Source organism: Saccopteryx bilineata, chromosome 1, assembly GCF_036850765.1.
Source record: "Saccopteryx bilineata isolate mSacBil1 chromosome 1, mSacBil1_pri_phased_curated, whole genome shotgun sequence".
NCBI lineage: Eukaryota > Metazoa > Chordata > Mammalia > Chiroptera > Emballonuridae > Saccopteryx > Saccopteryx bilineata.
The window spans coordinates 354,857,897-354,881,055 of NC_089490.1; the positions used below are offsets into that span (position 1 = coordinate 354,857,897).

The 23,159-nt window shown below is 37.9% G+C and overlaps 1 protein-coding gene across 1 annotated transcript in view; it reads right to left on the minus strand.

Annotated features, from left to right (window-relative positions):
• The window catches only part of STK33 (serine/threonine kinase 33), a 109,609-nt gene that overhangs the window by 42,540 nt on the left and 43,910 nt on the right, over positions 1 to 23,159 (minus strand). Inside the window, exon 11 of the mRNA XM_066252800.1 lies at positions 9,248 to 9,445. Within this exon, the coding sequence (XP_066108897.1) occupies positions 9,248 to 9,445 (198 nt within the window). The remainder of the gene's footprint in view (positions 1 to 9,247; positions 9,446 to 23,159) is intronic.

Here is a 23,159-nt window from a genome sequence, read left to right on the forward strand (position 1 = left end):
AGTTCTTTGTAAATTTTGGATATTAGGCCCTTATCTGAGCTGTTGTTTGAAAATATCATTTCCCATTTAGTTGGCTGTCTGTTTATTTTGATATCAGTTTCTCTTGCTGAGCAAAAACTTTTTATTCTGATGTAGTCCCATTCATTTATCTTTGCCTTCACTTCTCTTGCCTGTGGAGTCAAGTTCATAAAATGTTCTTTAAAACCCAGGTCCATGATTTTAGTACCTATGTCTTCTTCTATGTACTTTATTGTTTCAGGTCTTATATTTAGGTCTTTGATCCATTTTGAATTAATTTTAGTACACGGGGACAGGCTGTAGTCGAGTTTCATTCTTTTGCATGTGGCTTTCCAGTTTTCCCAACACCATTTGTTGAAGAGGCTTTCTTTTCTCCATTGTGTGTTGTTGGCCCCTTTATCAAAGATTATTTGACCATATATATGTGGTTTTATTTCTGGGCTTTCTATTCTGTTCCATTGGTCTGAGTGTCTATTTTTCTGCCAATACCATCCTGTTTTGATTATCGTGGCCCTATAATATAGTTTAAAGTCAGGTATTGTAATGCCCCCAGCTTCATTCTTTTTCCTTAGGATTGTTTTGGCTATTCGGGGTTTTTTATAGTTCCATATAAATCTGATGATTTTTTGTTCCATTTCTTTAAAAAATCTCATAGGAATTTTGATGGGAATTGCATTAAATTTGTATATTGCTTTGGGTAATATGGCCATTTTGATTATATTTATTCTTCCTATTCAAGAACAAGGAATATTTTTCCATCTCATTGTATCTTTTTCGATTTCCCTTAACAATGCTTTGTAAATGGGAAGAGGACATGAACAGACACTTCTCCCAGGAAGAGATACAAATGGCCAACAGATATATGAAAAGATGCTCAGCTTCATTAGGTATTAGAGAAATGCAAATCAAAACTACAATGAGATACCACCTCACCCCTGTTAGATTAGCTATTATCAACAAGACGGGTAATAGCAAATGTTGGAGAGGCTGTGGAGAAAAAGGAACCCTTATTCACTGTTGGTGGGACTGTAAAGTAGTACAACCATTATGGAGGAAAGTATGGTGGTTCCTCAAAAAACTGCAAATAGAACTACCTTATGACCCAGCAATCCCTCTACTGGGTATATACCCCAAAACCTCAGAAACATTGATACGTGAAGACACATGTAGCCCCATGTTCATTGCAGCACTGTTCACAGTGGCCAAGACATGGAAACAACCAAAAAGCCCTTCAATAGAAGACTGGATAAAGAAGATGTGGCACATATACACTATGGAATACTACTCAGCCATAAGAAATGATGACATCAGATCATTTACAGCAAAATGGTGGGATCTTGATAACATTATACTGAGTGAAATAAGTAAATCAGAAAAAAACAAGAACTACATGATTCCATACATTGGTGGAACATAAAAATGAGACTAAGAGACATGGACAAGAGTGTGGTGGTTACCAGGGGTGGGGGGAGGGAGGACATGGGAGGGAGGGAGGGAGAGAGTTAGGGGGAGGGGGAGGGGCACAGAGAACTAGATAGAGGGTGGCGGAGGACAATCTGACTTTGGGCGAGGGGTATGCAACATAATTTAATGACAAAATAACCTAGACATGTTTTCTTTGAATATATGTACCCTGATTTATTAATGTCATCCCATTACCATTAATAAAAATTTATAAAAAAAAATAGATCAAAGACCTAAATATAAAATCTGAAACAATAAAATACATAGAAGAAAACATAGGTACTAAACTCATGGACCTTGGCCATTGAGAACATTTTATGAATTTGACTCCAAAGGCAAGGGAAGTAAAGGCAAAGATAAATGAATGGGACTACAACAGACTAAGAGCTTTTGCACAGCAAAAGAAACTGACAACAAAAGAAACAGACAGTCAACTAAATGGGAGATGATATTTTTAAACAACAACTCAGATAAGGGGCTAATCTCCAAAATAAATAAAGAACTCACAAAACTCAACAACAAACAAGCAAATAATCCAATAAAAAAATGGGAAGAGGACATGAACAGACACTTCTTCCAAGTAGAAATACAAATGGCCAATAGACATATGAAAAGATGCTCATCTTCACTAGCTACTAGAGAAATGCAAATCAAAACTACAATGAGATACCACCTCATACCTGTTAGATTAGCTATTATCAACAAGACAGGTAATCAGGTAATAAAAAGTGTTGGAGAGGCTGTGGAGAAAAAGGAACCCTCATTCAGTGTGGGTGGGAATGCAAATTAGTATAACCATTATGGAAGAAAGTATGTTGGTTCCTCAAAAACTTAAGCATAGAACTATCATATGACCCAGCAACCCCTCTACTGGGTATATACCCGCCAAACTCAAAATCATTGGTATGTAAAGACACATGCATCCTCATGTTCATCACAGCATTGTTCATGGTGGCAAAGACATGGAAACAACCAAAAAGCCCTTCAATAGAGGATTGAATAAAGAAAATGTGGTACATGTATACTATGGAATACTACTCAGCCATAAGAAATGATGACATAGGATCATAGGATCATTTACGACCATGTAGATGGGCCTTGATAACATTATGAGTGAAATAAATAAATCAGAAAAAAATAAGAACTGTATGATTCCATACATAGGTGGGACACAAAATTGAGACTCATGGACATAGATAAGAGTGCAGTGGTTACCAGGGGGAGGGGAAGGGAGGAAAAGGAGAAGGGGTAATGAGAGGGAAGGGGCATAAAGAAAACCAAATGAAGGGTGATGGAGGACAATATAAATTTGGATGATGGGTATACGGCATAATTGAATGTCAAAATGTTCTGGAGATGTTTTTTCTAAATCTATGTGCTCTAGTTGACCAATGTCACCTCGTTAAAATTAATTGTCTAAATCAGTGGTAGTCAATCTGTCCCTACCGCCCACTAGTGGGTGTTCCAGCTTTCATGGTGGGCCATAGCAGAGCAACCAAAGTATAAATAAAAAGATAGATTTAACTATAGTAAGTTGTTTTATAAAGATTTATTCTGCCAAATAGCGAAAATCTGACATAAAGTACTTGGTAAGTAATTATTATTATATGCTTTAACTTGCTATAACTCTGCTTTATAAATTTTATAAAGTAAAGTTACTTCCCTACTTTATAAATCACCATTATTGTGGAACTGGTGGGTGGTTAGAAAATTTTACTACTAACAGAGATACAAAAGTGGGCAGTAGATAGGTATAAAAAGGTTGACTACTCCGGTCTAAATAAAACTATAAAGAAAATAAAAACGATTTGAAAGAAAAAAATTTCCAAACTCAACTTCAATATAATTAAAAAATAACAGTTATTCATAAAAATCCTTAGAAAAAATGTAGTATATTAAATGCATGAGAATTCTTTCTTTTAAGAGGTAACAATTTTTAGAAAAATTCCAAAAGTAGCATATTCCTTCTAAAATATCACAGACAAAACCTAAGCATGGGAAGTTCATTAGGGATTCCTTGGTTGCCATAGATGTGTGTGTTTCTGCATGTATAGGTAAGTATCTGTGTTTGTATATATGAGTATATTAGATGCATGTGAGTATACATGTGTAATCTATGTGTACGAGTATACAAATATATGTATGTTTGTGTGTGGTATATGAACATATGTGTATGTGTATGTATACATATGTATGTGCAGATGTATATGTGTATATAAAATGCCAAACTAGTTAATAGGAAAGTCTTCAATCCTAAACAAAATACTATCAAATTGAATACAACAACACATTATAAAAATAATACATCACAATCAAGTGGAATTCATTTCAAGAGCACAAAGTTGGTTCAACATACAGAAATTGGTTAATGTAATATACCACATCAACAAAACAAAGAACAAAAATCATATGATCCTATCAATAAATGCAGAAAAGGCATTTTGATACAACATCCTGTTATGTTTAAAACACTCAATAAAATCAGAATAGAAGGTAAGTACCTCAACATAATAAAGGACATATATGACAAATCATGAGCTAATATCATATTAAATGGTGAAAAAATGAAGACTTTCCTTTTAAAATCAGGAACAAGACAAGGCTGCCTATTCTCTCCACTCTTATTCAACATAGTTCTAAAAGGTTTAGACAGAATAAACAGGCAAGAGAAAGAAAGGCATCAATATTGGAAAAGAAGAATTAAAGGTATCACTTTCTGTAGATGACATAATCCTGTATATAGAAAATCGCAGAGACTCCACCAAAAAACTATTAAAAACAATAAACCAACAAAATAAAGTGGCAGGATACAAAATCAATATACAAAAGTCTACTGCTTTCCGGCCCTGGCCAGTTGGCTCAGCGGTAGAGCGTCGGCGTGGCGTGCAGGAGACCTGGGTTCGATTCCCGGCCAGGGCACATAGGAGAAGCGCTCATTTGCTTATCCACCACCCCACTCCTTCCTCTCTGTCTCTCTCTTCCCCTCCCGCAGCCAAGGCTCCATTGGAGCAAAGGTGGCCCGGGCGCTGGGGATGGCTCCTTGGCCTCTGCCCCAGGCGCTAGAGTGGCTCTGGTCACGGCAGAGCGACGCCCCGGAGAGGCAGAGCATCGCCCTTGGTGGGCGTGCCGGGTGGATCCCGGTCGGGGGCATGCGGGAGTCTGTCTGTCTCTCCCTGTTTCCAGCTTCAGAAAAATACAAAAAAAAAAAAAAAAAAAAAGTCTACTGCTTTCCTATATGCCAATGATGAAAAAACTCAAACAAAAAAATCTTTTTATAACTGCAACAAAAGAAAATACATACCTAGGAATAAACAACATAGTATGTGAAGAACCTAGATACTGAAAACTATAAAACACTTATTAAAAGAAATTGAAAAAGAAATAAAAAAATATTCCATGTTCATGGATTGGAAGAATCAATATTTAAAATGGCCATATTACCTAAAGCAAAATAAAAATTTAAGCAATTCCCATCAAAATCTCAATGTCATTTTTTTTTCAGTGAGAGGAGTGGAGGCAGAGACAGACTCCTGCATACACCCCAACCAGGACCCACCTGGCAAGCCCACTTGGGGGTGATGCTCTCCCCATCTGGGATCCTTGCTCCATTGCAACTGAAGCCAATTTTTAGTGCCTGAGGTGGAGGCCATGGAACCATCTTCAGTGCCCAGAGCCAATTCCCTCTAATTGAGCCATGGCTGCAGTAGGGGAGGAGAAGAGAGAGAGATAGAGAGAGAAGCAAGAGGGGAAGGATGGAGAAGCAGATGGGTGCCTCGCCTATATGCCCTGACCAGGAATCAAACCTGGGATTTCCACATGCCAGGCCAATGCTCTATCACTAAGCCAAACGGCCAGGGCCCCAATGTTGTATTTTTTAAAGAAATGGAACAAAAAATCCCCAGGTTTGTATGGAACCAAAGGAAACCCCGAATAGCCAAAGCAATCTGAAAAAAAAAGAATGAAGCCAAGGGTATCACACCACCTGACTTCAAATTATACTATAGAGCCACAATAATCAAAGCAGCATGGTATTAACAGAGAAACAGACCTACAGACCAATGGAACAGAATCGAGAGCCCGGATATAAAACCACATGTATAAGGACAAATCATCTTGGATAAAAGAGCCAAAAAACACACAATGGGGAAAAGAAAGCCTCTTCAATAAATGGTGCTGCAAAATTGGAAAGCCACATGCAAAAGAATGAAACTTGACTACAGTTTGTCCCCTTGCACAAAAAGTAATTCAAAATGGATCAAAGACCTAAATGTAAGATTTGAAACAATAAATTACATAGAAGAAAATATAGGTACTAAGCTCATGGACCTTGGTCATAGAGAACAATTTATGAATTTGACCCCAAAGGCAAGGAAAGTAAAGGCAAAAATAAATGAATGGGACTATATCAAACTAAAAAGCTTCTGAACAACAAAAGGAACTGACAACAAAACAAACAGGCAGCCAACTAAATGGGAGATGATGTATGCAAACAGCTCCAATAAGGGTTCATATCCAAAATATATCAAGAACTCACAAAGCTCAGCAACAAACAAGCAAACATTCCAATTAAGAAATAGAGAGAGGACCTGAACACACACTTCTCCCAAGAGGACATACAAATGATCAACAGATATATGAAAAGATGTTCATCTTCACTAGGTAATCAAGAAATGCAAATCAAAACTACAATGAGATACCACTTCATACCTGTTAGATTAGCTATTATCAACAAGACAGGTAATAACAAGTGTTGGAGAGGCTGTGGAGATAAAGAAACCCTCATTAACTGCTGATGGGAATGTAAATTAGTACAACCATTATGGAAGAAAGTATGGTGGTTCCTCAAAAAATTAAGCATAGAACTACCACATGACCCAGCAATCCCTCTACTGGATATCTATCCCCAAAACTTATAAACATTGGTACGTAAGGACACATGCAGCCCCATGTTCATCGCAGCACTATTCACAGTGGTCAAGTCATGGAAACAACCAAAGTGTCCCTTGATATAGGATTGGATAAAGAAGTATATACAATGGAGTACTACTCAGTTATAAGAAATGATGACATAGTGACATTTATGACAACATGATGGACCTTGAGAATGTTATACTGAGTGAAATAAGTAAATCAAAAAAAGCTAAGAACTGTATGATTTCACACATAGGTGGGATATAAAATTGAGACTCATGAACATAGATAAAAGTGAAGTGGTTACCAGGGGGAAGGTAGACTGGGTGGAGGGGGTGGGTGAGGGATTAGGGGAAGAGTATAAAGAGGGACAAATATAAGGTGACAGAAAATGATCTGACTTTGAGTGATGGTATACAACATAATTAACAGTTCAAATGGTATAAAAATGTTTGCCTGAAACCTATGTATTCTTTTTGATCAATGTCACCCTGTTAAAGTTAATTTTCTAAATAAAATTTTAAAATTAAAAAAAAAGAAAAATCTTCAAATTATATTCAATAAGGAAATGCAAACATGTTTTTTTTTACATATTGTTTTTGACAAGAATATAAAATACACACAGCTGCTAAGTTTTGTAGGAGTTAACTGACTAGAGAGGATGAAAGGAATTCAGTTAACTTATATTTATGTTATGGGGAAAATACGATTATTTCAAAATATCTGAATCATTAAATGTTAAACTTATTATCTAAACATTTGCTATCAAGTAGATGAAGAAGTTCCCAACATCAAAATCAATCATCAAAATATCTGAATCACCTCAAAAATCTGAAAATCGAACTGCCTTTTGACCCAGCTATCCCACTTTTAGGAATATACCCCAAGGACACCATAGAACGGCTCGAAAAGGAGAAATGCACCCGCATGTTTGTGGCAGCATTGTTCACAATAGCGAAGATCTGGAAACAGCCCAAGTGTCCGTCAGAGGACGAGTGGATTAAAAAGCTTTGGTACATATATACTATGGAATACTACTCAGCCATAAGAAATGATGACATCGGATCATTTACAACAACATGGATGGACCTTGACAACATTATACGGAGTGAAATAAGTAAATCAGAAAAAAAAAAAAAAAAAACTAAGATGAATCCATACATAGAAGGGACATAAAAATGAGACTCAGAGACATGAACAAGAATGTGATGGCAACAGGGGCGGGAGGTTGGGGGAGGGGGGAGGGGGTGAAGAAGGAGAGAGGGGTTAGGGGAGGGGAGGGGCACAAAGAAAACCAGATAGAAGATGACAGAAGACAATTTAACTTTGGGGGAGGGGTATACAGCACAATCAAATGTCAAAATAATCTAGAGATATTTTCTCTCAACATATGTACCCTGATTTATCAATGTCACTGCATTAAATTTAATTTAAAAAAAACTGAAAAAAAAATCTGAATCATTAAATGTTAAGCTTATTATCTAAACATTTGCTATCAAGTAGATGAAGAAGTTCCCAACATCAAAATCAATCAAAGCCTATGAAGTCTCTTTCTGCCAGTTTCTGAAAGCATTATTAGCAAGGAGGGTGTGGGCCAGCAGTGCAGCACCTTCCCAGGTGAGCTCAGGACTTAGCTGTCTGTCCCTCTCCTCTCTGCCTACCTCTAGGCTTCAGAGAACCGAAAGGAGCGACTCCTCACAGGAAGTCTGGGCTGCCCTAAGGTGAACACAGCCCCCACTGGCAGGATGCTCAATTATTAAAGAAGAGCTAAAATGTGCTCATCAAATTTCAAGACACGAAAGAAAACAAACAGAGAAAAATTTTCCACACACATAGAAAAGTATTTGGGTAAACTGTCAGGCTATCCAATTAGTAGAACAATCTAGAATTAATCAAAATGTTACAAAATTTTACTCAATAGCAACAATAAAAAAAAGAAACAACTCTATTTAGATCTCATAAAGTAAAATGATAAACCTACATAAACAGTTTTAGGTATCATAAAATTAGAGACAAATAACTGGACAATGTAATAGCTTTTTCTAGGTAATACATAAACCCATTCCAAATTGCACAGCTGGTAAAGTAAAGAATTATTAATTTTGTCTCATGGGCCAAATCTGACATACCACCTGTTTCTGTCTACGTCTTGAAATTGCTTGTGCCTGCTTTCATGCTGTAATGTCAGAGTTGAGACCTTGTGACAGAGACTGTTATGGCCCCCACGGCCTAGAATATTTATCATCTCTTCCTTTGAAGATCCTCTGCCCTATATAATCAGAAATCTTAAAACAAACATGTAGGCCACATTGCTAAATCATGATGGTCTCAAGGGAAGAAAGAACTTTACTTCTTTATCATGAAGGGCAGTGCTGGACAACCTGGTCCCTACCACCCACTAGTGGGTGTTCCAGCTTTCATGGTGGGCGGTAGAGGAGCAACCAAACTATAAATAAAAAGATAGATTTTTAACTATAGTAAGTTGTATTATAAAGATTTATTCTGCCAAACTTAGCGAAAGTCTGACATAAAGTACTTGGTAAGTAATTATTATTATATGCTTTAACTTACTATAACTCTGCTTTATAAATTTTATAAAGTAAAGTTACTTCCCTACTTTATAAATCACCATTACTGTGGAACCGGAGGGTGGTTAGAAAATATTACTACTAACAGAGATACAAAAGCGGGTGGTAGCTATAAAAAAGTTGGCTACCCCTCATAGGGCCTTCATTACAAACCAACAACAACACAAAAAACAGAGTTGCAAGAAGAAATGTTCCAAGTGTTGTGAGGGAATTTACCATTTGGAGAAACAATTGTTCCTCCCACTGGTTTTGGTGGTTCTTCCTACCTGGTTTTCATCCTCTTCATCTGAAGTGGTAGGGACAGTTCCACTGGGTCTGTTGGGTTGGTAACCTGTCAACTTTTCTTGAAAGGACCACTTGTTCTTTTGAACTGTTGTGCTTTCCTCATCACTTTCTGGTTCATTTTTCCATTCTTTCATCATTTCTAACACATTGGTTGGTCTCGCTGAAGAAAGTGTATTGCCCTAGTGTTAACAATGAGGTTTTGGTGTTATAAACAGTTTGAAAAATTTAAAGGATTATTACATTTTTTAGTAATGCATTCTCCCAAATTCAGTAAGTCACATGAAAAAATTACAATGCCAAATAAATGGTAAAACTGCTGAAGCCTATTGGGCACACTGCCTGTACTGAGAAGGACACGAGACAGGGCATTCCCTGGATCCAAAGACCCCCTTTTGCACTGTTCTTACAACAGGAACAGGGAAGCTGAAAGAATGAAAGAAGTTCCCCAAAGTCTAGTGGGTCCAACACTAAGGGCAAGCCTAAATAATATCAAAATGTCTAGGTAAAAAATATAAATTCAGTTGATTACTCAAGTGCTATGTCCAAGAATATAGATATTTGATTAGAAAGCCCTTAGTTGAATGGAAGATTTAGATATAAAGTGGTCCTTTGATTATAACTGATTCAGTACACTGTTTTTATCCAAGACATGACTATACAATATCAAAATTGATCACTTTATATTAACTAGACTTTTCTGAAATATAATATTTCAGTTAATGCCAAGAAATACATGAATAAAGTCTCAAATGGCTTTTGCTAGACTAGGTATACCTTAGATATACTTGATACTTTTTTCTTTCTTTCTTTTTTTAAAATTTTATTTATTTATTTTACAGAGACAGAGAGTGAGTTAGAGAGAGGGAGGGATAGACGGAGACAGACAGACAGGAACGGAGAGAGATGAGAAGCATCAATCATTAGTCTTTCGTTGCGCATTGCAACACCTTAGTTGTTCATTGATTGCTTTCTCATATGTGCCTTGACCATGGGCCTTCAGCAGACCAAGTAACCCCTTGCTGGAGCCAGCGACCTTGGGTTCAAGCTAGTGAGCTCTTGCTCAAACCAGATGAGCCCGTGCTCAAGCTGGCGCCCTCGGGGTCTTGAACCTGGGTCCTCTGCATCCCAGTCCAATGCTCTATCCACTGCGCCACCGCCTGGTCAGGCTTTTTTTTTTAGAGTATTTATTTAATATTTTCTTTTTATTCATTTTAGAGAGAAGAGAGAGAGATAGAAGGGAGAGGAGAAGGAAGCATCAACTCCCATATGTGCCTTGACCAGGCAAGCCCATGGTTTTGAACCAGCAACCTCAGCGTTCCAGGTCGATGCTTTATCCACTGCACCACTATAGGTCAGGCATTAGGTACTTTTTTTCCTAACTCAGACTAGTAGAGAAAGTTTGGACAAGAAGTTTGGATTACATTTAGATTAAAAATGGGTAGCTCAAATGTGAGTAGAGCTATGGATTGATTCTAAATTAATTTGGTATGTGGGTGGATTGAAGCCCTAAGCACAGGTGACACAGAATACTATGAGACAGGGTTCTTTAAAGCCAGCCATCTGAGTACACTGTCGAGGATTTGTAGAGCTTAATATATTCATGGTTAAATGCAAACATTAAGTAGTAATAACTAAGTGAGGATCATTATGCAGTTAACTCCCTGTGGTTCTTTTATTTCATTCTGTTTTAAGAAGATCTCTATTCCTATCAATTTCATAGCATCCTACTTTTGAGTGCACTTATGCACCCTCTACCATTTACTTTCATAATGCCATAACCATGTCTTCTGCTAACCCATCGCCTATATTTCCTTTAAGGCTCAATTTAAGAGCCACCTCTGTTAAGTATCCCACAGCTCCTAAAGATGTTGTCAACTTAAATTCAAATAAAGCACAGACAGAGGCTCAAAGACCATAAAAGAGTTGAAATCATGTATTAAATAGAATGGTAGATAGTCTCAGAGCTCTCATCTGAATGAGTTCTGGTCTCCTGAACTCTGGCAACAGCACTGCTTGACCCCTATGATCCATCCAGTCTCTATGACAACTCCCTGGATTCATCTCGACCTTCAACCCTAATTTTCATGTAATCACAGTGTCCAGAGTCCTGGAATGCTAGTACACACAATTTTGCCTCAACTTGATTCTTTCACTAGCAGACAGGGACAGTCTAACATGTATGTCTGTAATCCCCATCCTCAATTACCCTTCCCTGATTAACTCCCCATAAATTAACTCTTGGGATATTATAGTAGTCACTAATGCTGCTCACCTAACACTCCTTTTTTCCAAGCACATGGTAGAATTGCACTTTTCTACTTCTTTTGAGACATGACCATGTGACTTTTTTTGGCCAGTAAAATGTGGTTGGAAATGGTATGTATCACTTCTGGGCAGCAACTTTAAGAGATAGCATGCAATTTATCATATTCCTAATTAGTAACTATAAAAGCACAGAAATGAGACCTCCTTCAGCCTGGGTCCCAGAGTGAGGACACAGTAAGAGAGAGTCTCCTCTCTTCCTTCTCTCCTCTCAGCCAATGTTCCTGTAGAATCAAGAGCATTGAGTTTTGGGGTCACTTGTTACTGCCACATAATCTAGCCTATCCTGAGAATGCAAATAAACATTTTGGAAGTTACCTCTAAGATGTCTTTAAAAGAGTGAACCTGCCCTGGCTGGTTTGCTCAGTGGTAGAGCGTCGGCCTAGCGTGCAGGAGTCCTGGGTTCGATTCCCAGCCAGGGCACACAGGAGAGGCACCCATTTGCTTCTCCACCCTTCCCCCTCTCCTCCCTCTCTGTCTCTCTCTTCCCCTCCCGCAGCCATGGCTCCATTGGAGCAATGTTGGCCCAGGCACTGAGGATGGCTCCATGGCCTCTGCCTCAGGTGCTAGAATGGCTTTGGTTGCAACAGAGCAATGCCCCAGATGGGCAGAGCATCACTGCCTGGTGGGCATGCGGGGTGGATCCTGGTCGGGCGCATGCAGGAGTCTGTCTGACTGCCTCCCTGTTTCCAACTTCGGAAAAATACAAAAAAAAAAAAGAGTGAACCTACAGTACTCCCAACAAAATTGTCATTACTAGATAATCACATGCAATCAGTACCATGTATTTGGTAGCCCATTTATTTAGTCAGTGTTTGCTTTGCACAGTCCCGATATGCATGAATTTCAGTCGTCCTGACTTAAATAATATCAACACTTAGAATTTCAGTCACCATGGTATATTAACTACAATTACATAAAGTTAAATTTCACTGGTAGCTCCTTAGTCCATAATCACTATGCAAATGACACATGTGCAGACACTGTGCATCTGCTATTCAGTCCTCACACAGACAGCAAAGTGTACAGTTGTGTTGTCTTCCTGTCTAACCATGGAACTTGTCGACAAAGATGAAAGTGCAGTAATGAAATTAAAAGTGATAATGCTGTAAGGGAAATTCGAATCAAATGCAAATGAAGTAATAGAAGAAACTGCTGACTGTTTCTTCTATTGGGAACGATGGGAACGATGACACTACCACCATTTGAGAGAATTTAGATACCCAACCAAAGGAACATAGTGGAGCAGTGGTGGGATTCTGCCATTTTGCACCGGTTCGGCAGAACAGACACCTAATTTTTGGTTGAGTTCGGCGAACCAGTTGTTAAAATGGCATTTGCAATTCCTGAAAGTGTTTAAAGAGCTAAAAATATTGTCAGGACAATTGATGTGAGTTCAGCAGAAGCGGAAAGGGGTTTTTCAAAGATGAGCATCATAAGTTCAGAGAAGAGAAGTCACCTGTTTCTAATATATCAGACATAGGAGCTATTAGTCTAATCGGCCTACCTCTCAAGGAATGGGATCCTACTCCTACAGTAAAAAGATGGTTAAGGATAAATCACACAGCCGATGATGCTCGGATAAAAGCGAAGAAAATTGCAAGTGAGGACGCCCATCAAGAAGCAATATGGAAATATCTTAGATAACAGTTTTATGTTTTCTGTCAGGTATTATTTAATATTTTTAATTGATATTTTAAAACTCTTATAATCTAGTTTTGTGTACCTCTTTTATTGTTCTTATTTAAGTATTAAATGCATTAAATAAACAACTACCTCGTGGTATATCTTTTTTTTATTATTTAAAATGGTCATTAGGACAGAGAACCGGTTGTTAAATTATTTTAATCCCACCACTGTAGTGGAGGCAAAACTTACCAACATAAATGAGAAGAGTGGTTGTGACAGAAAGGATGAATTTGCCCCAGAGAAGGTGACACCTGAGGAATACTAACATTTAAAGAATTTTCAGAGATGGGCCCTGGCCGGTTGGCTCAGTGGTAGAGCGTCAGCCTGGCGTGTAGGGCACCCGGGTTCGATTCCCGGCCAGGGCACACAGGAGAAGCGCCCATTTGCTCCTCCATCCCCCCCCTCCTTCCTCTCTGTCTCTCTCTTCCCCTCCAGCAGCCAAGGCTCCATTGGAGCAAAGATGGCCCGGGCGCTGGGGATGGCTCCTTGGCCTCTGCCCCAGGCACTAGAGTGGCTCTGGTCGCAGCAGAGCGACACCCTGGAGGGGCAGAGCCATCGCCCCCTGGTGGGCAGAGCGTCACCCCTGGTGGGCATGCCAGGTGGATCCCGATCGGGCGCATGTGGGAGTCTGTCTGACTGTCTCTCCCCGTTTCCAGCTTCAGAAAAAAAAAAAAAAAGAATTTTCAGAGATGTTTCACGACACTGAAAGCACAAAGGATAAAATGTTGGAAGTTGCTCTGGCCAGTTGGCTCAGTGGTAGAGCAACAGCCCGGCATGTGTATGTTCAGGGTTTACACAGGAGAAGCAACTCTCTGCTTCTCCACTCCTTCCCTTCTTCTTCTTCTTCTTCTTTTCTTCTTCTTCTTCTCCTTCTCCTTCTCCTTCTCCTCCTCCTCCTCCTCCTCCTCCTCCTCCTCCTCCTCCTCCTTCTTCTTCTTCTTCTTCTTCTTCTCCTCCTCCTTCTCCTCCTCCTCCTCCTCCTCCTCCTCCTCCTCCTCCTCCTCCTCCTCCTCCTCCTCCTCCTCCTCCTTCTTCTTCTTCTTCTTCTTCTTCTTCTTCTTCTTCTTCTTCTTCTTCTTCTTCTCCTCCTCCTTCTCCTCCTTCTCCTTCTCCTCCTCCTCCTCCTCCTCCTCCTCCTCCTCCTCCTCCTCCTCCTCCTCCTTCTTCTTCTTCTTCTTCTTCTTCTTCTTCTTCTTCTTCTTCTTTTCTCTCTCTCTCTCTCTCTCTCTCTCTCTCTCTCTCTCTTTCTCCTCTCCTCCTGCAGTCATGGCTCAATTGGAGCGAGTCAGCCCCAGGCACTGAGGACAGCTTCATGGCCACTGCCCCTAAAAAAAAAAAGGCCCTGGTTGCAAAAGAGCAAGGGCCCCAGATGGGCAGAGCTCGACCCCAATTGGGCTTGCCTGGTGGATCCTGGTCAGGGTGCATGCAGGAGTCTGTCTCTGCCTCCTCTTCTCTCACTAAAAATAAAATAAAGTGTTGGAAGTTTATCCAAACTTAGAAAAACAGTATGACAGTTTGCCAAGGCATAAAAAAGATGCTTTCCTCTGTATTGTAAGTTATATGGCAAGAAGGCAAGCACTGTTTAATCTTGATTAAGTTTTTTACTTAAAAATAAGAGTCTTTAATTCTCAAGATTTCTAACGTTTTAAATTACAGTGCACTCTGGCCAGTTCTATTTTTAACTCCCTGCATGTTTATAACCAACAGTTAGCATGTTTTTATTATTTAACAAAAATTGGAAAAATCATGGAACAATCATTATTTTTCCTATTGATTATTAAAATCACTCTGCACAGTTTCAACCTACATTACTTTTACTACTGTGCAAAGCAAGGATTGCCTGTATTGAGTCTGCCTCTCTAGCAATCTTTCAAATGCTCAGTTTACATACAAATATACCCAAGAGCATGGTGACTGACACCCTACATGCTTTGAGTACAGTGCCTTTGTACTCAGTGAAATGACCCTGTCTCTCATTCCAAAGAGATTGTAGAAAAGAGAAAAGGATTCCGAATCAGAGCATTATCACCTCAAAAACACTCTACTATTTGGAATTTTTGTAACTCTTTGCTTCCTATATTTATAATATCCAACAGGGTACATATGGTACTATTAATTCTAACTTTCCCTGTTATCTGAACTCCAGACAATAACTTACTAGACAATCCTCTTCTTGCTGCCAGTAGTTGGAAGAGGAATTGCATCAAATTCTTGAACTGACCAATGAATAAGTGGACATCAGCCTTTTAGGTTCAACAGAAATTACAAATGAACCAATGGCCCAAACAAGACGAGGTGGAACTGTTAGGTCAGACACTATAGACTGTATGTCACCTCATGGTCAGAACACTAACCCCTGAACTCCCTTTACTGGCTGTATTCAGGGCTTTGGCACACTGAGCTCACCAGTTATGAAGGAGCAAATGGCAAACAGGCAGCAATAATAGGTGGATGATCAGAGGCTATCACAAGCATAAAACTAACCTTTTGGTTAATAAATTTCCACTTGTTTAACAGATAATTGAGACTACTTTATTTTGGAAAACTGGGAAAATGGATAATCATAAAGGAAAAGCATCAATCAAATACTGAGATTTGGATTTAATGCCTTAGTAATTTCTACAAATGGAGACCCAAACATATGTCCTCATCTAAAAACCTTGCCTTTTCAAGGACAGTGTTTATTAGTATTTTGTAAACAGATATTTTTTTAAATTAATAATATCTATGAGCTAAGGGGGATGGTATAAAACATAAAACTGGCAAAACTAAAAGGAAACATTCTGGTTCTTTAGCTTATAGTCATCATTTTCTACCCTTTGTAAATAGCTATAGCTCTTCATTTTGTAATGTTCACAGGAATAATTTTTTCCCAACAGAAAAATGGAAGTCAATTTATTTTTAAAAGCATACAAAATTTAAATCAAAATAATGAGATGCCAACTTTCACCTAACAGATGGATATAAAGTTTATAAAGTTCAATAATACTTTATGTTGGTGAGGGTATGGTGAAATGGGCTTTCTCATTTACTTGCTTTTTACTGAAGGGTAAATTAGCAATACCCTATATTCTCTCTGGCCAGTAATTCCATTGTTAAGAATTTATCCTGGCCAGTGGCTCAGCAGTTAGAGCATTGGCTTGGCATGTGAATTTCCTGGGTTCATTTCCCAGTCAGGGCACACAGGAGAAGTGACCATCTATTTCTCCCTTATTCCCTCTCCCCCTTCTCTCACTCTTTTCTTTCCACAGCTAGTGGCTCAATTGGTTTGAGCATAGCCCCAGGCACCGAAGATAGCTTGGTTGGTTTAAGCACATCAACTTCAGGCACTAAAAATAGCTCAGTGCTCGATATTGGCCCCTGATGGAGTTGCCAGGTAGAACCCAGTTGGGGTGCATGCAAGAATCTGTCTCACTATCTCCCCTCCTCTCACTGAAAAAAAGAATTTATCCTCTAGATATGGTGACACAGTATGCAAACATATATTTACAAGAACATTTATTGCACCACTGTTTGTAATAGGAAAGAAGCAATTTAAATGATCCATATTCATTGGGGATGATTTACAAAATAATAATGTATCCATAGTTGGGAATACAATACTGGTCTTTTTAAAATAAGAAAATCTTTCCAAGATATATTAGATAAAAAAGAGCAGTTTGCATAATATGAACCCATTTATGTAAACTATATACACAAAAAATATATAGAATGTTTTTGAAAGATCACATAAGAGACTTAACATTGTTATCTTTAGTAAGAGGGAATAAGGTTACTGGAAGGAGAAAGTCATTTTTCTATTTTGTTTAGCATTTAAATCATTTAACATGCTTAATCTCAACTATTATTATTATTTTTTTAGATTTTACTTATTCATTTTAGAGAGGGGAGAGAGAGAAGTGGGGGTGAGGATCAGGAAGCATCAACTCCCATATGTGCCTTGACCAGGCAAGCCCAGGGTTTTGAACCAGTGACCTCAACATTCCAGGTCTATGCTTTATCCACTGTGCCACCACAGGTCAGGCTCAATAAGTACCTTTATATGACTAATAATTAATGCAAATTACAGTAGGAAAAGAAATAATGTAAGTTGCAGATACCCACAAAGAACTGATAGCACCCAATAAAGTCACTAAATATGTCCTAATGGGTCTCAATGAGTCCAAGGCAACAGCACATCAAGGTAATAACAATCACTAAAGTGAGCTGTTGTATACCACTTTAAACTTTTCTAACAAGTTCAGTGATTTCTTTCCCCACAAGGATAGCAACTATGTGAATAGACAGGTTGGTGTTGATATTCTTCTTCTTCAAGAGGAAACAGCCTGAGATATTTAGTAACTTAACATTCACCAGAAGCACAGTTACAATTGCCTGCCAAGAACTTCTAGCTAGAGGTGTTGCTGAGCCTTCAATACTGTATTGTATATTTGGAAGCTGCTAAAAGAGTATATCTTAAAAGTTCTTCTCACATAAAACAATTGTATCTATGATACAATAGATGTACTAACTGAACTTGTTGTGGTAATTATTTCCTAATAAATACATACATCAAGTAATTATGTTGTATAACTTAAATTTAAAATGTATCTCAATAAAGCTGGAAAAATAAAAGCAAACTCAATATATTCCAAACCAACATTCTTCAAATTGGTGTACACATACATCTGGCTGTACATGAAGACTTTCCAAGGGAAGTGTAGGAAGGACAGTTTGCAGGAATCAATTTCAAGACCCTGAATTTCTAATAATCTATTCTTTTTCTAAAGTCATCTGCTTAGGTAAGAATTTGCAGTAATCTTTTCCATGTTCTTTCTCTTAAGTCAGTATCTTCCCATTCTTATTAATGTACATATATTTATTCATGCATTTGTGTATGTCAAAAGGCCCATATCTAGAATATGTAACAAAGATCTAAAAATCAATAAATAAAAGATACAAAACATAGTAGGGGCCATGGCTGGTTAGCTCAGTTGGTTGGAGTATCATCCCGAAATGACAAGGTTGTGGGTTTGATTCCCAGTCAGAGTATGTATAGGAAGTAACCAGTGAATGCACAACTAAGTGGAACAGCAAATGAATGCTTTCTCTCTCTCCACCCTATCCTCTCTGTCTCTCTAAAATCAATCAATAAAAAAAAATAGAAAAATGGGGAAAAGACTTGAACAGGTATTTTGCAAAAGAAGATACAAAAAAGATGACCAATTTCATTTATAATTCATGAAATGCAGATTAAAACCACAGTGAGATACCATTATATATATACCTGAGTATCTAATATTTAAAATATTGACAATAACATGCATTGACAATAACATGCAGAGCAAAACTACAATTCTGGCTCATTCTTGGCTAGTGGTACAAACACTTTGGAAAAGAGAACAATGGAACTTCTGAGTTGGGGTGGAGAGATGAGAAAACTCACATAAATTCAGCTGTGATCATGGTATTTCAGTACCTTTCAGCAGCAACCCATTTTCTAAAGAAGCCAAATATAAACTCCTTTCTATGTAAGCCCAGGTCTACAGCAAAATAGCTCCACCTGTCTTTACAGCTTAATTTCCCACTACTTCCCTACGTGTCTTCTAGGGCTCTAGACTGAGAAACAGAACTACTCATACACTTCATATTCTCTGAATATATTTCTTTTTTTTATGTCTTTAAATCTTTGTAAAGTTCTTTCTATCCAGAATCCCCCTCCTACTTACCATGTTTCCAGCATTAATTTCTACTTTTTCCCATTCGTTTAGAGCCAGATCACATATTACTTTACCTTTAAGTAGTTTTTTCAATCCCCTTAGAGGGAATAATAGCTCTCTTCTTGAAAACCTAAAAGTGCCACTACTAGTACATTACTCTATATAAAATATATTTTTATGTTGAGTATACCTTTATATATTTTATGGAATAATTTTATTATATACTATATGCAATATAGAGAGTATATATTTATATATTTATACACACCTTACATACTCATTCTCTGCCTGTTTTTGTGTTTTAAACCTTCTACTGGGCTATGGAGAACCTATAGGCAAAGACTGTTCCAGGTTCATACTTATGTCCTCCACACACAGTACATAACAGCTGTGCAATAACTATCTGTTGAATTATTGAGTATGTATCAATCATTGAATATTGAATAAATCCCCAAGGTTCCTGATTCATGAGCTGCTTCTGAACATAATTTCAACAAAAACTTTTTTAAACAGAGCCTCAACAGCATATTCATATACATAACATAATTCAGAATTTAAGAGTAACAAAATATATTAAAATAAAGGTTGAGTATTAACATATTTAAGATAAAAATAAACACTAGGAAAAAAATACTCATCAATTAGTTAGATTTCAGAAAACTTCCATTTGCTTATATAGAGTATACATGTTAAAGCTAATGGTCAAAAGCTAGTGACTGAGCCATGAATTACAATTTTTAAATTAATGAAAAGGGCCTTGTTCACACATTAAGAAAAACTGTTCTAGCCTGACCAGTGGTGGCACAGTGGATGGAGTGTCAACCTGGAACATTGAGATCGCCAGTTCGAAGTCCTGGGCCTGCCCAGTCAAGGCATATATGAGAAGCAACTACTACAAATTGATACTTCCCGCTCCAACCCCCTCTTCTGTCTGTCTGCCTGTCTCTCTCTCTCCTAAAAATCAATAAATAAAACCTTATAAAAAAAGAAAAACTGTTCTAGATATTAATCCTTCATATCTTGAATATATTTTTATGTGTCTTTGCAAAGTGTAACTACAAAGTGTACTGTAATTTGTGTAAATTAGTGGAGAAACTCTTTCATTCATCTTTGTGCCCAATAGTGCCCAAAGGATTAAAATTAAAAGATACTTGTTAAAATCAATATAGATATATAAATGACTCCTGTACCATTTACACTAAGCCACCTTGTAAGGCTTATACTCTATAACAATAATTTCCTTCATTTCCAAGAGCCTGTGATTGGTCTCCACTATCTATCACAGGAAGTTAAAATTTCAGCCTGAAATTCAAGTCCCTTTCTTTTTCTAAAAGTTTTCATTTCCCACTTCTTTCCTTCAAGTATCCTATCTGCCAGTCAAATTGAACTTCCCGATTTCACACTTGCTTGCCTCTGCACTTCTGGTCATTTGGCAATTTCTTACGTCATTTATCATTTTCTCCCTTGCATTGTACCTTATATACAGCTTGTTTCCCTTACTAGATTTTAAGTTCCTTTTGTCAGAGACCATGTCCCTACATTTTTATCACCTAGCACAGGGTCTGGCAAAGGGTAGGCACCAAAAAAAAAAATCTGTTGAAGAAATTCCTGAATGTCTGAATAACAGAGCTCAAATCTGAAAACTACTTTTTGACAAGTCATAGAAGAAAATGTTTCATCAGTTTATAGCAGGGTTCTTAAATATAAGGAGGCAATAAAAATACCTGGAGAAACTTATTTAAAATGAAAATTTTTTGGTGTTAGTTGTCACCAGGGGACTTGAAAGAATACCAAGAGGCAACTGTAATCACCTAATAAGAGGAAATAAGTCCCAGAACCACTGTTGAGAGTAAAGGAGACAAAAAGGAAGAAACAGATACAGGAGGACAGTAGGCACAGTCCTAGCAATGCACATCATCATCAAACTCTTCTTTGTGGAAAGTCATTTCTTGGCTATTTTTCCTTATATCTAATCCACTGACTTTTGATATCAGAATGACAATATGTGTTTAAGTTCCATCCATTTATATGTACATAGAGAGACACTGTTTCTCAGAATACTCTTCAGATGTCTACCATATTTCAAAATGGACAATACATAGGTTAAACCCCAGAAACTTTTCATCTGATAAAGCTCTTTGGGGAACAAAATGTTACTATGTGTTAGATATTGCAAAAGATAAGCTCTGGTTATAAAACAGCAAGGCACTGAGAGAACTAACATGTTCTTTTTAAATTATTTCAAACAGATGATATGAATTATAGAAAGTAAGACTTCAAGTGGTTAAGAAGAAAAGAGCTTTGCCTTTTAGAAGTTTATTAAATGCCGCTATTCTAAACTTCATACACTGAACTCCTTAGGATAGTCCAATATAGTACATGCTATCTGTCACTTCTCTATCCATTTGGCAAAGACTACATAGAAACAAATGTTGCAGAAGCTCAAAAATGGAGACTTCTGGAAAAATGACCAAAGCCAGAAATAAAGCTGTACTAATTAGAACACAAATAATTACATGGCCAAACCCGAATGTTGTGTGATGCTGAAAAGAGATTTCTCAGGCACACCATCTGTTTTACAGTTTTTGATTTTGTTATACTACAAATCTACTCAGTCCAGTTTCGTAATGATCTATCTAGCTGCTAGCTCATTTGCACAATTATTTCAGGCCAGAAATACTTATTGCACAGAATGATTTGAAAGATCAACACATTCATGAAGGAGGGCAGATAGAGCCCATTTAGGAGTGAAGACTATATTTTAGCCCTTGGAGAAAAAATATTATTCAAAGAAATGATTAGAAATTGCCAAAGGAAAATTAGAAAATTTAAAAGAAGAGTGATATCACTATAAATGTATGGTATCTAAACTTCCTGGGGCCTTTAGGGTCACCATCAACCTCTCTACTGGCCAGTCTAATGAAAACATCTCATTCTCATCTTGACCTCTGAGCAGCATTTACCTGGGAGCTGACAGCTCTCGCTTTCTCAAACATCTTTCTCACTTAATTTCCATGGCACCACTTGTCATTTTCCTCGTCCCTCATCAGCTAGCTATTCCTTCCTCCACCTCCGCTGCTAGCTTCTCCTCCTAAATGTTGTATTATCTACAGGCAGGGTGCTGGAGTCTCTTTTCTTTTCTATGTGTATTTTCATCCTGATTAATCTCTCCAGCCTGATAGCTTTATTGACATCTATAGACTATACACTCTCGATTCCCGAATTTATAGTTCCAGCCCAGACTTTTCCAGCTCCAGATTCATATATTCAATTCCGTATTTGATACCTCTATGTGGATGCCGCATAGGCATCTCAAACATAGCATGTCTAACATGGAACACTTGAGTCACCACCCTTTTCCCAGAACAAAAATAAAAATCTCCTCTTCTTACAATTTTTCACATCTCAGTAAACAGCACCACCTCCCAGGCAGTAGTTAAAGTAAAATCTAGGAGCCATCCTTTATTCCTCCCTTATCCTTATCCTCATCTAATCCTGTCATCACCAAATCCTGTCAACCTAAAAGAATATATCACATTTATTTCTCTTCAATTCTATTGCTACCATCCTGTCCAAGCCACCATCATCTCTCAACAATACTACTACAATGCCGGCATATCACCTATCTTCAGCACCTAACAGTGTATCTAACAAGTAAGAGAGGTAAATTCATAGAGGATTACTGCTAAGCAATATTCCTGTATGTCTTGATACATCTCATGTCAGCTTCCAGACATTTTCAAAGGTACCTCCACCCTTATTCATTTGCTGAATCATTCAGCAATTATTTGAGTATTGCACTAATCAGTATTAAGTTCAACTGCGTATTTTACAGACTCTTAAAGGTGACAGAAGTTTGTTTCCTTCTCATAGAAAGAAGTCTGGAGGTTGGCAGTCAAGGGCGGGAATGGCAACTCTGTGAGCTTGAGAATCCTGGTTTCTTAACAATTTGCTGCTCTGCCATCTTCAGTCTACAGATTTCATTCCATGGTCTAAAATAGCTGTGCAAACTCCAGCCATCACATCGGCATCCAATCACCACCGGAGGACAGGCATGAGGAATGCCATACCCTTCCATTTAAGGACACTTGCCAGAAATTGTGCCTACTTACGCTCAGATCTCATTGACCATCAAAATAACTAGCAAAGATGGGATAACTAGCAAAGAACACTAGACAGCAAC